The sequence below is a fragment of the Geotrypetes seraphini genome, chromosome 1 (genome assembly GCF_902459505.1).
Source record: "Geotrypetes seraphini chromosome 1, aGeoSer1.1, whole genome shotgun sequence".
NCBI classification, from domain to species: domain Eukaryota; kingdom Metazoa; phylum Chordata; class Amphibia; order Gymnophiona; family Dermophiidae; genus Geotrypetes; species Geotrypetes seraphini.
In genome coordinates this window covers 108,048,658-108,064,906 of record NC_047084.1, presented here as the reverse complement: position 1 = coordinate 108,064,906, position 16,249 = coordinate 108,048,658, and the positions used below count along the sequence as shown (strand labels likewise).

General features: G+C 46.9%; 1 protein-coding gene across 2 annotated transcripts in view; it reads left to right on the top strand.

Moving 5' to 3' along the window:
- The window catches only part of ARID3C (AT-rich interaction domain 3C), a 509,756-nt gene extending 494,309 nt beyond the window's left edge, over nucleotides 1-15,447 (top strand). For both annotated transcript variants that reach the window (XM_033935644.1, XM_033935635.1), the window contains exon 8: nucleotides 14,372-15,447. In XM_033935644.1, coding sequence (XP_033791535.1) covers nucleotides 14,372-14,538 — 167 coding nt within the window. In that variant the 3' untranslated portion in view covers nucleotides 14,539-15,447. The remainder of the gene's footprint in view (nucleotides 1-14,371) is intronic.
- Nucleotides 15,448-16,249: the final 802 nt, after the last annotated feature.

The following is a 16,249-nucleotide window of genomic DNA, read 5'->3' as shown; positions in this document are numbered from 1 at the left end:
CCCGGCGGAGGCACTGCTTATGTTCTTATGTAATACAGCAACAAGCCTAGCCTCGATATATGTGGTTTTCTTCCTTCCTGTCCGATAAAGCACTAAGATACAATTCAAAAATAAACACAGAGGGGCATTTCTGAGTGGACGCCTAAGTACGACTTTGGACATTTCCTGCCAGATGTCCGGAGGCGGAGAAACATCCATTTTCAAACAGGAAGTCCAAATAATTTTTGTTTTACTAAATTGCCTGCTTGGACATCTTGGCCAACAGAACGTCTAGACCGTCGGGATGTCTGAACTTTAGTCACCATTTTCGACCACAAAATTGTCCAAGTTAGAAACGTCCAAATCAGCACCAGTTAGATTGGGAGAGGCCACCATTAGAACATAAGAATTGCTGCTTCTGGGTCAGACCAGTGGTCCATCGTGCCCAGCAGTCCACTCATGCGGTGGCCCTCTGGTCAAAGACCAGCGCCCTAACTGAGACTAGCCCTACCTGCGTACGTTCCGGTTCAGCAGTAACTTATCTAACTTTCTTTTGAATCCCTGGAGGGTGTTTTCACTATGACAGACTCCGGAAGAGCGTTCCAGTTTTCTACCACTCTCTGGGTGAAGAAGAATTTCCTTACGTTTGTACGGAATCTCAATTTTAGAGAGTGTCCTCTCAATCTCTCTACCTTGGAGAGGGTGAACAACCTGTCCTTATCTACTAAGTCTATCCCCTTCAGTACCTTGAATGTTTCGATCATGTTCACTCTCAATCTCCTCTATTCGAGGGAGAAGAGGTCCAGTTTCTCTAATCTCTCACTGTAAGGCAGCTCCTCCAACCCCTTAACCATCTTAGTTGCTCTTCTCTTGTCCCTTTCGAGTAGTACCGTGTCCTTCTTCATGTACGGCGACCAGTGCTGGACGCAGTACTCCAGGTGAGGGCGCACCATGGCCCGTTACAGCGGCATGATAACCTTCTCCGATCTGTTCGTGATCCCCTTCTTTATCATTCCGAGCATTCTGTTTGCCCTTTTCGCCGCCGCCACACATTGCGCGGACGGCTTCGTCGACTTGTTGATCATAACTCCCAAGTCTCTTTCCTGGGAGGTCTCTCCAAGTACCGCCCCGGACATCCTGTATTCGTGCATGAGATTTTTGTTCCCAACATGCATCGCTTTATACTTATCCATTGTAATGGACTACCACATAGACATGCCAACAAAGCAGTGGGGCACCTTAGAACTTCATATAAAGGGTGACAGATGTGCATCTCACTATATACGCCTTATAATTTATGCTGAGCCCTCCAAAACTCCCCCCAAACCTCCTATACCCACCTGTCTACCTCCCCAATAGCCCTTATGGCTGCAGGTAGCACCTATATGGCAGTATAGTAGGATTTTGGTTGGTTTTGGTGGGCTCGTTCTTTCTACCATACATGTTGTAGTTAGAATGGCTTATGGGTCTGACTCCTCCTCTATGGTTCACTAGCCCACCCATCTGGCTACTTAAGACACCTGTGTGCAGTTCTACTAGGCTTTCCCAGAGGTACTGCTGGGGACTTGTTCAGCTGTGGTATACTAAAGAATTACTGGCACAGAAAAGAGAAACGTAAATGGCGTAGAAACCCTACTAACCTGCAATCATTGAAATTTAGAACGTTTTCTAAAGCAGTGTTCTTCAACCTTTTTACACCTATGGACCGGCAGAAATAAAAGTATTATTTTGTGGACCGGCAGTTGAATAACACTGGGCTAAGTCGTGGGCCAGACCCCGCCCATCTCTACCCAATCTCCACCCAAGACCCCGCCCCCATAATAGTCCTAATTGTAACACGATTTTTTTTCCATTCGTTTTTCATAGATACGCACAATATAATCTTATTAACAACGCGTCGATCGCACCGCGGACCGGCAAGAAATTTCTGTGGACCGGCACCGGCCCATGGACTGGCGGTTGAAGAACACTGTTCTAAAGGACACAAACAATCCCTTTTAATTGCTAAAAAAGAGGATTATTCAAAAAAGATTACAAACGCCCCAAATGCCACATTTTGATATCAAACTTTAAAAAACTAAGCTGCGATAGCGTCTGTAGTGCACGCTGAATTGCTACGCGGCTAGAACTAACGCCGGCTCAACGCTGGCATTAGCGCCTAGCGCCCGGGGGCAATACAGCGCGCGTTGAGCGTGCGCTAAAACCGCTATCGCAGCTTAGGAAAAGGAGCCCTAAATTTCATTTATCAAAATTAGAAACAGAGATTATACCGACAGCTCAAGAGTTATCAGCTTTTTTTTTTTTTTTATAAGAAAACCCACTACACTTCTCCCTCGTTATTCGCGGGGGATAGGGGCAGAGCTGGACCGCGAATGGCAAAAAACCGCGAATATCCTGCTCTGACCCGCTTCCCTTCCGCCTTCCCCTGGCATCCCAGCCTTACCTGGTGGTCTAGCTGGTTTTCGGGGCAGGAGCGTAGGAAGATCGCTCCTGCCCCGAAAACCAGCTAGACCACCAGGTAAGGCCGGGATGCTGGGGGAAGACAAAAATATGGGGTTTTTTTCCCTTCTCCCCCCCCCAAAAAAAAATTGCGATTATGTGAAATCGCGAGTAGGGGAACCGCGAATGGGGAGGGGGACGTGTACATTAACATCTTCTCTGAAGCCTGCTCAACCACATCAAATCCAACGAGATCATCTTCAAACCTCGATTGTACCAGTTAGTCCATTTACCAAATTCAATCTTCCATCACTTTCTGATCTTAAAGTGATCTCCTCGATAATAATAATAATAATAATAACTTTATTCTTATATACCGCCACAATCTTGCGACTTCTAGGCGGTTTACAATGAAGAAAAACTGTACAGACAGCGAATTACAGAGTATAGAATTGAACATCTAGTGATAGTAACAGGAGAGTTACAGGGTCTGTGTATTACACAGTTTCACAATGAGTAGCATTATACAGTTGACGGTATCAGAGCATAAGTAGGAGAAGAGAAAGGAGATTGAGCTTTGAGTTACAAAGGTGCAAGACTGCAAAGGTGAAAAAGATAACATAAGATGTTAATGAGAAGTAAGTTGTTAACTTGGCACATTTGAACGAAGGACGGGCACCAGTGGGAAAACTGGTAACGATTAAAGGTAGAAATTTTGGTGGAAGAGGGTAGATGGACTCCTTGGATGGGAGGAGGCTCCGATTTTAGGGGAGAAGTCTGGTTAGGTTATAAATTTTTTAAACAAGGTGGTGTTTAGTTCTTTCCTAAAGATACTATATGATTCTCTGACGGCATCAGTGATGTGACCTACTACATCAGTTTTCCATCCTGAGTATTCTTGATTATTGTAACATCATATATTTGGGCGCTTTCAAGAAAATGCGCAGGAAATTGAGGGTGGTTCAGAATACGGCTGTCCGCCTTATTTTCGGCTTAAAGAAATGGGAACATGTTACCCCCCTTTTATCAAAAGCTCCATTGGCTGCCATTGGAATCAAGTTCTCATGCATTAAGTTCTCATGCATTTGCTACAAAACAGTATTTGGCATGGGTTATCTTACTCCTCATTTTACTTTGAGTTATGCTAACAAGCGTTCTCGAAGAATACACTTGCATATCCCTCAATAAAATTACGTCATTACAGAAGGTTCCTTGAGAGAACCTTTTCTTTTCAGGCGGCCAAACTGAATTTATGGCTGGCCAAAACTGTGTTAGAAGCTTCTTCGTATCTCGATTTTAGAAAACAGATAAAATCTCAACACTGGTCTCCATACCTCAAGAAAGATATAATTCTGCTGGAAAGGGTACAGAGGAGAGCCACGAAACTTGTCAAGGGATTGGAGAATTTGAGCTACAAAGAGCGTCTTAGGAAATTGGGATTGTTTACCCTCGAGCAGAGAAGACTGAGAGGGGATTTAATAGAGACTTTTTAAATAATAAAGGGATTTGATAAAATCGACCAAGAAGAAGCATTGCTGACTTTTTCGGAGGTGACACGGACAAGAGGTCACGGTCTGAAACTGAGCGGCAGCAGGTTCAGGACGAATGTCAGGAAGTTCTTTTTTACGCAGCGCGTGCTGGGAATTTGGAATGCTCTCCCGGAGGATGTTGTGACAGAGATGACTGTTCTGGGATTCAAGCGCAAGTTGGATGCACACCTTCTTGCAAATTGTATTGAGGGCTATGGTATATCTGGGTCTCCAATCAGGAGGACCTAAATGGGCCGCCGCGTGTGCGGATCACCGGACTGGATGGACCTCGGTCTGATCCGGTGAGGGCTTTTCTTGTGTTCTTATTTAACAGGCTGGGTTTTTAATGTATCTTATTCTTTTAACTTTTTACTTCATTTTAACATTTTGATCTATTCTTCTTATATTGTATGTATTTCTTTTCTATTGTATGCACTTAATTTGTCGAATCTCAAACGATTTCCATTGTTTGCTCTATGCTTAACAGTTGTGAACTGCCTAGAACTCACGGGTATGGCAATATATAAAAAATAAATTATTATTATCATTGATGGATCCTATTCCATCAATTAAAGCAAAGAATTGGATTTCATCATTTATCCATTTTATTCATTCTATGGTGACACAGGCATGTACTGTTTCATTCAGATATTTGGGGGGGTGGAATGGGGGGGTCAGTGACCACTGGGGGAGTGTGAAGGGGTCATACTTTCATGCATCCAGTGGTCATATGATCAGTTTGGGTACCTTTTTGGACTATAGACATGTCTAAGACGGGCCTAGGTCAGAACACCTAAGTTCCATCCAGGATGTCTTGTGAAAGGTTTGATTATAGCCATAAGACATCCAAGTGTAAACTGGCCCGAAGACTGCTCAAAACACACCTCTAATATGTTACTTTATGAGTTAGATGTCCTGGAGGGCGAAGACGTCAAAAATATTTGCTTTGAAAATCAGCACTTGGGTGTTTTGCCGAGAAAAACATCAAAGTGCCAATTTAGATGGGTTTTTTTGATGGTTTTCTATTTTGGAAATACCTCTGAAATTCTGTTGACATGAATTATATAATTAAACAATTATTACAGGAATTATTTAAAATTAACTAAGGGCTGACCTACAAGTGGGTTCATTCTGCTGCCCCCCAATATCTCTCCTCGCTTCTCTCTCCTTATACACCTCCCAGAGAACTCCGTTCCTCAGATAAGTCGCTCTTAGCGTTGCCCTTCTCCTCCACTGCCAATTCCAGACTTTTGTTCCTTTCATCTAGCTGCCCCCTATGCCTGGAATAAATTACTTGAGTTTGTCCGTCAAACCCCTTCACTTGTTTAAAAGCAGACTGAAAACTCATCTTTTTGATATAGCTTTCAATCCTTAACCTTACTCCTCTGTCCTCCAACCCAGCCAGCTGATTAACTGCTCCCTTTAACTGTATCCATGACATCCTGTTTCTCTGTTTAGATTGTAAGCTCTTTGGAGCAGGGACTGTCTTCTTTGTGACTCTGTACAGCGCTTTGTATGTCTGGTAGCTTTATAGAAATAATTCATAGTAGTGTGAAGAGTTTCAGTCTTTGGGAAGCAGAGCTGAGCTTGTGATGTCTTAATGCCTCATTCCACCAATAAGAGCCAACCTCCTCAGTGACGTCACAATGGCTTGATTGTCCTGTGCTCCCATTTGCCCTCCAACCCAGCCAGCTGATTAACCCTTCCCCTTAACTGTATCCATGACATCCTGTTTGTCTGTCTTGGCTGTTTAGATTGTAAGCTCTTTGGAGCAGGGACTGTCTTCTTTGTGACTCTGTACAGCGTTGCGTATGTCCGGTAGTGCTGTAGAACTAATTCATAGTAATAGTAGTGTGAAGAGTTTCAGTCTTTGGGAAACAGAGCTGACACTGTGATGTCATAATGCCTCATTCCACCAATAAGAGCCAACCGCATCAGTGATGTCACAATGGCTTGATGGTCCTGTGCTCCCCTCTGCCCTCCAACCCAGCCAGCTGATTAATCGCTCCCCTTAACTCTATCCATGACATCCTGTTTGTCTGTCTTGCCTGTTTAGATTGTAAGCTCTTTGGAGCAGGGACTGTTTTCTTCTTTTTTGTGACTTTGTGCAGCGCTGCGTACGTCTGGTAGCATTATAGAAATAATTAATAATAGTAGTAGTAAGGGCCAGATTCTGTTTAGGACGCCTACATTAAGTGCCCTTATCAAGGAATCCTAACTTATTAAATTCATAGATTGCTTCCTGCATGAGCACCTGAGGTATTTGGCCTCCAAGCCAAAGGTACCCCCCACATACTCGGGTCTTGTGCAAGTAAAACAGTGAATGAGTGGACATTGCTTTTGCCTTCATTTAAATTACCATGTAAGAGACTCTTGGAAGGCAATTAAAAGAAAGTTAGACTGAACGGGATCTCTTGTCTTTTTAAGCGAGCAAAAAAGCAGATCCCAGATGAAATATTTCAACAAGGTCCACATTTCGCCCCGTCAGGGCTCTCACAGGGGTATGAACTAAGAATAGTATACAGTGTTCCCCCGGTCATTCGCGGTCGGAGCATACCGCAAGGGATTTCCTTCACTCGCTGGCGCTCCGGCTGCCCTCTCCTGCCTCTCTGGCTGCCATCTCCTATCTCCCCCCGCTAAAAACCGTATTTGCGGTTTTTCAGCATTTGCGGAGGTTCCTGGAACGGAACCCCCGCGAATATCAGAGGAGTACTGTAATAAACATATAAGATATAAAATATGGAATAATACAGCTCATAGAATGTAAGGGATCCAGGTAATCACTTAATATGGAGAGATATATATCGATCCTCTGTGATAATTATATAATCAAAATATAACTTCTAAAATCACAGCTCTAAATAGTATAAAATGTAATAATTATAATGGTGAAAACCTCAGACCCTGAACCCGTGACTGGTGATAACACCAAACCGAGGTTCATTGGGGGACCATCATCGTTTTCACTGTCCCCTCAAACCATCCAAATATGTATAACAAGCAATAGACAAAAAACTTATCTGAAATGGATGGTATCCACACTTTCGTGAGCCTCAGCGGTGCCTGTGCTTGTGCAAAAGACCACTTTTCTACTCCATTATATAATCCCTGCCCCCCCCCCCCCCCACCGACTCGAGTTTCAAGTCTTCTTCAGGGAAGGACATTGTAATTGGTTCAGCATATCAGCTTGGGACCGAGAGCAGGGCTAATATCCAGGTAAAACATGATTGGAGCCGATACTGAGGCAGTGAGCGTGAGGCCAACTAACTGCCACGGTTGGCGCTGAGCCTGGATATTCAATGCGGTGCTGTTTCCAGTGACCGGCATTGAAAATCCAGTCTATTTTGGGCTGGTTCACACTCAGCTGGCTAAGTTGATTTTAAGTGCTGGCTGGTTAAGTTCTAGCGGCCCAAGAGAGACCAGCTATTTGAGTGACCGGTCGGCATTTAAAACTGGCGATATAGCCCGCTACGTTTTAGCTGCTAAACGCTAATATTCGCCTGAGATAACTGGCTAACTCCCACTGGGTCTTTGCGCTTAGCTGACCAAATAACAGGCAGAATGTCTGGTATTGTTAATTACCGCTTACTCCTTGATACGCTCTCCTCGCTTGGATTCCGCGAATCTGTCCTCTCCTGCTTTGCCTCCTACCTCTCCCGTCATACCTTTAGTGTATGCGTTGGTGAGTCTTCCTCTGCTGCTATCCCACTTGCAGTTGGCGTACCCCGGGGTTCTGTCTTAGGACCTCTTCTTTGCTCTCTCTCCCCCTCTTTATTTATTTAAAATGTTTCTTACCCGCTCACACCTAAACGGCTTACAAAGTGCGATCATACTATTAGGGCATACATACAAGGATAATAATAATCTTCATCCTATATAATAAAACCTTCCCCGCGCATGCGCTTTTAAAACTGCGTGATCCCTGCCGCTGTGATTTCAGATCCGAGGCCGTGTTCCATTTTAGAATGCGACGGCAAGGATCATTCTAGCCACTCCCCTCCTCCCGCCCTCACTCACCAACCGCTGGAGGAAGCGCAGGCAAGCTCTCTCCCTGCCTGTGTCCTTGCCGTCCCGATTGGTGCTGGCGGCGGCTGCCGGGAGAAGGGCTTCGTGGAGCGCCACTGCCCGCCAACACCTTCACAGTCTCCTGATACACGTCCTCGCCACCCCAATTTCCGGCCGCGGTAGCCACCGCTGCGCTCAGGGTGAAACTGCTTCCGACGTCTTCAGGCTTCCGGCGCATGCAGGCATGTCGATGGTGGCGAAGAAGTGTGTCATGCGACGCAGGCGGGGATCGGAAAGAGTAAGGGAGCCGGCCAGAAACGAGTCAGTGGGGGTTGGGCTGGGAGGGGAGAGAAGCGGTCTGCCTCGGGTGCTTCAAGGCCTGGCTTCTTCGGGCAGCAGCAGCGTTTACAATTCGTTGCTGTTGCCAGCTTCAGGCCTTCCTCTCTGGCGGGTCCTGCCTACTTTCTGTTTTCATAAAGACCCGAGAGAGGAAGACCTGAAGACAGCAACAGCAATGAATTGTGAATGCTGCTGCTGCCCGATGAAGTTCAAGGAGGAAAGGGAGCAGAGGGGGAGAGAATGGCTTGGAGGGAAGAAGAGATGGCAGGGCATGGAGGGAAGGAGGAATATATGCCAGACCAGGGGGAAAGGAAGGAGGAGATGCCATATGGAACAGAGAGAGAGAGGGCGGACACTGGATAGAAAGAGAAGAGAGGGCAGTGAATGGAAGGGGCAAGACAGAGGGTGAACAGTAGATAGAAGGGGTAGAGAGAGGGAGACAGACACTGAATGGAAGTGTGGGGGAGAGGAGGGACAGCCGCTGAATGGAAGTCTGAGGGACAGGGGGAACAGACATTGGAAGGAAGTGGGGAGGAGAAAGAAAAAAAAGGCACATGCAGGATTGAGGGAAGAGGATAGAGTTAGAAATAAAGATAGACAGACAGGGGGCCAGGGAGAGACAGACAGAAAGAATGACAGACAGACAGACAACATCCAAGGAGAGAGAGACAAATTTAAAAAAAACCAGACAGACAGACATGTACTCTAGCACCCGTTAATGTAACGGGCTTAAACACTAGTTCACTATAATACCTTCACATACAATAATGTCAACGTCTCCATAAAGTATTAATATTCATTCGTTTAAACGCCTCTACAAACAAAGTCGTTTTCAATCCTTTCTTGAACTTTTGCTCTCAATGGCCCTGTCAGTTTGTTCCAGAATGACAGCCCCGCACTCGAAATTGCCGAGACCCTTGTGTACTCGTGAAAACTCTTCCCTCGGGGCCCTGTATCACCTATAGGCTGATGACGCCCAGATCTACCTCTCGACACCAGTCCAAGAAGGCACTGGAGGAGGAGGGTGACTTGTATTATTCGTCTGGGTTGGGAATGATAGGATCAGGCTGTTACAGTTACGTTAGTCCACAGATTTATCTAATATTAAATCTGGGGAAGCTATTAGGGACATCACCGTATAGCGTTTTAAATGCTAAATAGCATAGTTTAAATTCTATTCTGTTTTCTATCAGTAACCAGTGTAGCAGTGGTGTGATATGGTCAAATCTTGATATGTAGCATATGAGTTTTGCTGCAGTGTTCTGTATCAGCCGGAGTAGGTTCTTTTTTTTTATTTTATAAATCTTTATTGATTTTCAAGTAGTAACAATGCATTACATATGAATCTGAACATATAACAAATCAAGAAAAGCACTTTGAAATTACAAATAATTGAAAGTAATATTCCCCCCCAACCCCTTTATTTAATCGATTATAAAAATGCAATTATTCTTCCAATAACCCATTCTTATTTAAAATAATACCCTATTCCCACCCTGGATGTGTAAGGAAATTAGACAAAATAAAAGACAACTATATAGAAACAATAAAAGATGCCAATGGGCCCCACACCAAGTTAAATACATTACTAGGCCCCAAAATTTCAGCATTCATCTCTATAATAAAACCCTAAGCCGCGCATGCGCACTTCTACTTGCGTGTTCCGTATGTCCGTGGCCTGAAGAAGTGCGCATGCGCGACTACAACTGCCCCACACTCGCGGTTCTGTTTGCATTCCAGTAGCAGCAACTGAGTGGTGGAGAGCAGCCCCGCTCCGCCCGTTGACCCTCCACAAACCTCCCGGCTCCAGCAGCATAGGCATCACTATAAACACGCTGTTTCACGCCCTTCTACTGCCGATTTCCTCTGCCGCGTCACTGATGACATCATCGGAGACAGACGCGGGAGAGGAAATCGGCAGTAGAAGGCCGCGAAGTAGCGTGTTTAAAGTGCTGCCTACGCGGCTGGAGCCTGGAGGTTTGTCGGAGGTGGGAGGGTCAGGAGCAGGCCAGATCGAGCAGGACAACGACAGTAAAAGAAGGGGGAGGGGCCGAACAGAGCAGGGAAGGGTAAGGGAAGAGAAAGTAAGAGAAGGGAGGTGGGGGAAAATGCTGCTACTGCTACACAGGGACTTGGAGGGGAAGGATAATACTGCTGCTGCTTCTGCACAGGAAAGGGGGGGATAGGAGGGAAATGCTGTTGCTGCTGTATAGGGAAGTGGGATGGAAATGCTGCTGCACAGGGAAATGGGGAAAAATGACAGACAGACAGCGGGAGGGAGGGAGACAGAAAGAAAGAAAGACACAGGGGCAGGGAGAGGGACAGAAAGACAAACAGAGAAAGGGGGCCAGGGAGAGAGAGAGAGTCAGTGGGAGGGAGATAGACAGACATATATTCTAGTACCCGTTAATGTAACATAATAAAACCCTAAACGGCGCATGCGCACTCCTATGTGCGTGTTCCGTATGTCCGTGGCTAGAAGGAGTGCGCATGCGCGCCTACAACTTCCCCACACTCGCGAAGGGAGAAGATACAGAAACAAAGAAAGATTGACAGACAGCCAGGGAGAGAGACAGTAAGACAGGGGGCCAGGGAAGAGACAGAGACACACAGGGGGACAGAGACAGAAAGAAAGGGGGGCAGGGAGAGAGATAAAAAACATAAAGTAAGAAAGAAAGAAACGCCTCAGCGACCCATTGTGCTAAAAGTCTACACATCTATTCTAGCACCCGTTAATGTAATGGGCTTAAATATTAGTTTTTTCATATTTGTAGCTGGAGCATAAGTTCGCCCACCAGAAAGGAAAGTTAAGTCGATCATAGTTCTTCCAATTGTTATCATCTGTATGGCTATTCCCGTCATAAGAAAAGCTGGCATTTATAACGGTCTATAGGGGGTTGTAACATGTAGTAGTGTTCTTTTCTTGGCCAAGATTTCAATCCCAAAGATATACATTTTGATTGAAGGCGGACCTTACATGGCCATGTTTTAACTAAACGGCCTTCATCAGGGGTCTGTGAAACAGTGCGTGAATATGCACGTGGGATTTGAATGGACGATAAGAGTGAAACGTTTAGCAGAAAGCCGCGTTTCCAGGGCGTACTTGGCGTCGGATGAACAGGCCCTGCAAAGGCAACGATGTCATTTTTAAGTGGAGAACAGAACCTTGCTTCACAGAGCAGGGGATATGAGTTACGTGCTCAGTGTTTGTAAAAAGTGAATTTCGGCAGTGTCATCAACACCTTAAATGATCATTTCACCCTAGCGGATTGAAAGCCAGCTGGAGTCGGTCTGTAGTAGGGCCCTGGTGGTAGCCTAATAGGCCGGGTGGATGTCTTATTGGTTTGAAGCACGGTGCACTTCCCACAGCTGATGATAATTGATTCTGCCCTCGGATGAAGGACGAAAACAGCTGTGAAGGAAAACAGTCGCTTTTCAGATACAAATGATTTTCTTTTGCGTTTGCGGACCAAGGTCCTCGTTTGGCATTACCGGCTACCATCTCACTCCTGCTGCGTCTTCTCAGCCAGGTGCTCAACAAACACCACCGAATAAGTAGTCTGATTAAATATTTGGGAAAATATTCATTCTGAATCCTAAAAGTTGGGGTCCTACGGCGCATTTCGGAGAGTAATCAAAACCGTACTGTTTGACAGATTCATCTCCTAAACAGAAGCCACCCTAAATTCATAAATTTATATTTTCCATCTGTCTAGTTCTTGTGTAATATGTTGTACCCCCACTTTTTGCATTCTGTAATTCGCTGATTGTCCAGTCCTCTTCAATGTGAACCACCTAGAAGTCATCTGACTATGGCGGTATAGAAGAATAAAGTTATTATTATTAAAAGGGTTAAGAGAGCCCCAACTATAACTTGGGATAGAGGTTAACACACAGTTAGGAACTGGGCCACATATTAACCTGGGATTAAACGGGGCTGGTTTAAAGACAAATGTCTCTGGGAAAATATCTATACTGCCTATCAGTGAAGCCATCTGAGTAGTTCACACTAGTGCTGCCTGATTCGCATCAGTTCACCTATTCACGTCAGTGAATCGATTCGTTGTCTGAGAAAACCAGACTCCCAATTCAGGGACCACCCCCCAACCCTTGTGAGACCTGACATACCTCCGACGCCTCCTAAAACAGCAGCGGCGGTGTCACTCTGAATGGGCTGCTTTGCGGCCTTCCCCACTGAGGCCTTCCCTCTGCTGTGTCACTGATGACATCATCAGTGATGCGGCAGAGGAAAGCCCATTCAAAGTGCCACCGCTGCTGCTGCTGCTTTAGGAGGCCTCGGAGGTATGTCGGGTCTCATGGTGGGAGGGTTAATGGGGTGCTGCTGCACAGGGGGATGGGAAGGAGGGTTGGAAGGGTGGGAGGGGAGGAAAGATGGTGCACATGGGGGAAGAAAGGAGAGAGGAAGAATTGTTGGGGTGGAGGAGAGGAAGGGAGAGATGAAACAAAGAGGTAGAAAGGGGTGAGAGGGAGAAATCCTGCATATGGTGGAGGGGAGGGAGACATGCATGGAGAAGAGAGATGGAGACATGTAGGACAAAGGGTGGAGGGCAGGGGGAGATGGTACATGAGGAGAGAGAAAGAAATGTTGCACATGATAATGGAGGGGAGGAAAGGAGAGATGCTGCATGGAGGGGAATAGAGAGGTTTAACCCGGGGCACAAAACAGGGGGGAGAGAGAGAGATGGTAGACAGTGGGAAAGAAACAAAGGTTGGATATGACAGTGGAAGGTGGAAAAAAATCATTTAATTTTCTATTTTGTGATTACAATATGTCGGATTTAAAATGTATCTCCTGCCAGAGCTACTGTTAGACAGCGAGCGTGAGCTAGGACCTAACAGAGAGAGGAAAGGTCTTTTTGTTGTTGTTGTTGATTTTGTTTACACCACAGCGCCGGCATGGGTTAGAAAGGGCAAAGGAGGGAGAGGGTGGAAAGACTACAAAATAAACCTGCCAGGACGTTTGGGGGGGGGGAAAAAAATGCCCAATTCGGCAGGAAAAGTGAATTGAATCAAATATTGAAAAATTGATTCAATAGGCTGAATCGGTTCATAGACAACGGCGCGAAAGACAAAAGCGTGCGCGCCGCCGCACCGCTCTAAATTACAGTTTTTAGGGGCTCCGATGGGGGGTTTTGTTGGGGAACCCCCCCACTTTACTTAATAGACATCGCGCCGGCGTTGTGGGGGGCTTGGGGGGTTGTAACCCTCCACATTTTACTGTAAACTGAACTTTTTCCCTAAAAACAGGGAAAAAGTGAAGTTTTCAGTAAAATGTGGGGGGTTACAACCCCCCACAACGCGGCGCGATGTCTATTAAGTAAAGTGGGGGGGGGGGTCCCCCCCACACACACCCCCCGTCGGAGCTCTAAAAACAGTAATTTAGAGCGGTGCGGCGGCGCGCGCTGCGCTCAATTGTCTGGGCGCGCCTTTGTCCCGGCGCGTTTTTGACCTGACACCGGCTGAATCAAACCAAGTGGCAATGCATGTTTTTAATGTAGCTGATGGGGATCCTTGGATCTTGCCAGCTGAAGTGCCCTTTCCGGAGCCCTCAGGAGACTCATCCTTCTGGCAGTCAGCAGCGTGTTTCTAGCTGCCAGAGCCAACATGCCCCCTTCCTCCCACGTCTGCTCAGTTCACTTGGCACCTCATGCATGGGGGATGCTGGTTGAACTGAGCATGTACTTGGGGAGGGGGGGGGGCAGGGAAGGAAAGCACGAAACATGATGCTGATGGAAGGATGAGCCTGCTCAGGACTCCAAAGTGGAGTTTTCAGCTGGCTGGGCCCACGGGATCTCCGCCAGCCAAGGTATTTTTGTTATAGTGTTTCAGTGGGAAGGAGGAGAGAGGCAGAGTGAAAATGCGTGGGCCAGGCCCACCCAGAAACTGAGGCCTGGCTACGCTTCTGGAGGGAGGAGGCTAGGGGGGGGGACTGCCTGGGCTCGGGCTCATACCCTAAGCCTTTTGCATATCAAACAATACCCCTGTATGCTGCCGTGTTTGCATAGAGAAAGAGGATTCCATTATACTGTAAGTAATGTTTTTCTGTCTCTACCCCACAGGCGTCCTCTTTGCACGCAGACCTGTCATCCCTGCAGGCTCCAGCAACAACAACAGCACCAGCGGAAGCTCTAGCAGTTCTCAGAGCCGGTCCAGTCCGACCGCAGCCCAAAACCAGCCTCCCTCGGCGTCATCTCACAGCCACACTCCCGCCGCAACCTCGCCGTGAGTGCAAAGTCCAGCGGCCCGTGCCCCACCTCCTGCCTCTCTCTTCTGAATCCCCCCGTAATCCGGGGAAAGTCGAAAAAAGCAATTTAGCACCATAAAGGAAGGTTGTGCCGGAAGATCCCGAAAGGGGACGGACATCCTTCTTACTGACAACTTTTCTTAAAAAATCTGAAAAAGAGAACAGAGATTCTGAAATGGATAAGAATGCAGCTCACCCCAAAAAAATGTATTACAGTTCCTGTTCATTTTTAACTCTGTCCAGTTGATCGGATGGAAGTCGGGATATACAGCCGTCCGCTCAGACTGTAGGCGAGAGGTTTCTGTCTTGACGTCATCCTGCTGGGACCTGATGTAAATGGGGAATATAGTTCATTTGCTCTGATAGAAATTCATCGGTTGATTTCAGAGCCTGGAATGGTAGCAATGGTTTGTACGCTCCAGAGCATAGATGTGGCTTTGTGTGCATTGTTTGAGATTGTATACAGACTCACACACTTTGCAGGCAAGAAAACAAGCACAACTGTTAGTCGGTCCAGTACACAAACGCAACCCTGCACCCGCAACGCCCAAGCATGCTTGCTATTCCACAGTCGGTATACACTCACACGCCTCTTACTCGATAGCTGGACATATGCCGTCCAGACACGCACACCTCGTAAGGCCAAGAAATACACGTCTTTGTCCCAAGCCACCAAACCAAAGTCAGTGTTGGAACAACAGTTAAGACACGAGGCTCTGACTGATGAAGGGCTTTAATGCTGTTTTGCCTAGAAGACCGATGCACAGACGGTGGTTAACCAGATTCCCTGTGATGGCTTTCACCCAGAAATGGTCATCCGTGATGCTGGTATCCTATGGGCACTTATAAGATTGATCTCCTCTCCTGTACCTGACCTGCTTTTCTCTTGCTCCATGCCCAGTCCATAGGTTCTTATGTTCTGAGAAGGACAGGGGTGTAGTACATGGTCCTTTTCACCACTTCTTCAAGAACATAAGAATAGCCATACTGGGTCAGACCAGTGGTCCATCAAGCCCAGGATCCTGTTTTCAGAGTGGCCAATCCAGGTCACAAGTACCTGGCAGAAGCCCAAAGAGTAGCAACATTCCAGAGCTGAGATTGTGATGTCATAATGCCTCATTCCACCAATGCCTAAGAGCCAACCTCATCAGTGATGTCACAGTGGCTTGACTATCCTATACTGGGTCAGACCAATGGTCCCTCTAGCCCAGTCTCCCGTTACCACAGTGGCCGATCCAAGTCACAAGTACGTGGCAGCATAGGCGTCGGAACGGGAGAGGTCACAGGGGCCATGGTCTCCCCCCAAATATTCGGTCACCGATTGTTGCCTGCCCTCCCTCCCGTCTCCTGGTGTTATGATTTAAAATCTTCGAGCAGCCGCTGCGCAGCGTCAACAGAAGACCTGCCCCGGAACCCTTCATGCTACTTCCGGGGGGCAGGCCTGCTCATGGAAGCTGCACGACGACTGCCCGAAGATTTAAAACTATTGCGCCGGGAGGTGGGGGTGGGGGACTCGGGAGCTACCGGAGCTCCTGGACCCCCCCCCCCCCAAATAAAACCGCTCCACTGCCTATGCCTGGCAGAATCCCAAATGGTAGCAACATTTGGGTTTAAGCAAGTCATTCACTGAGATTTCTTTGTAAACCAGTGACTGTATCCACGCAGTTATTTTGAATCACCAACAGGGTCTTAT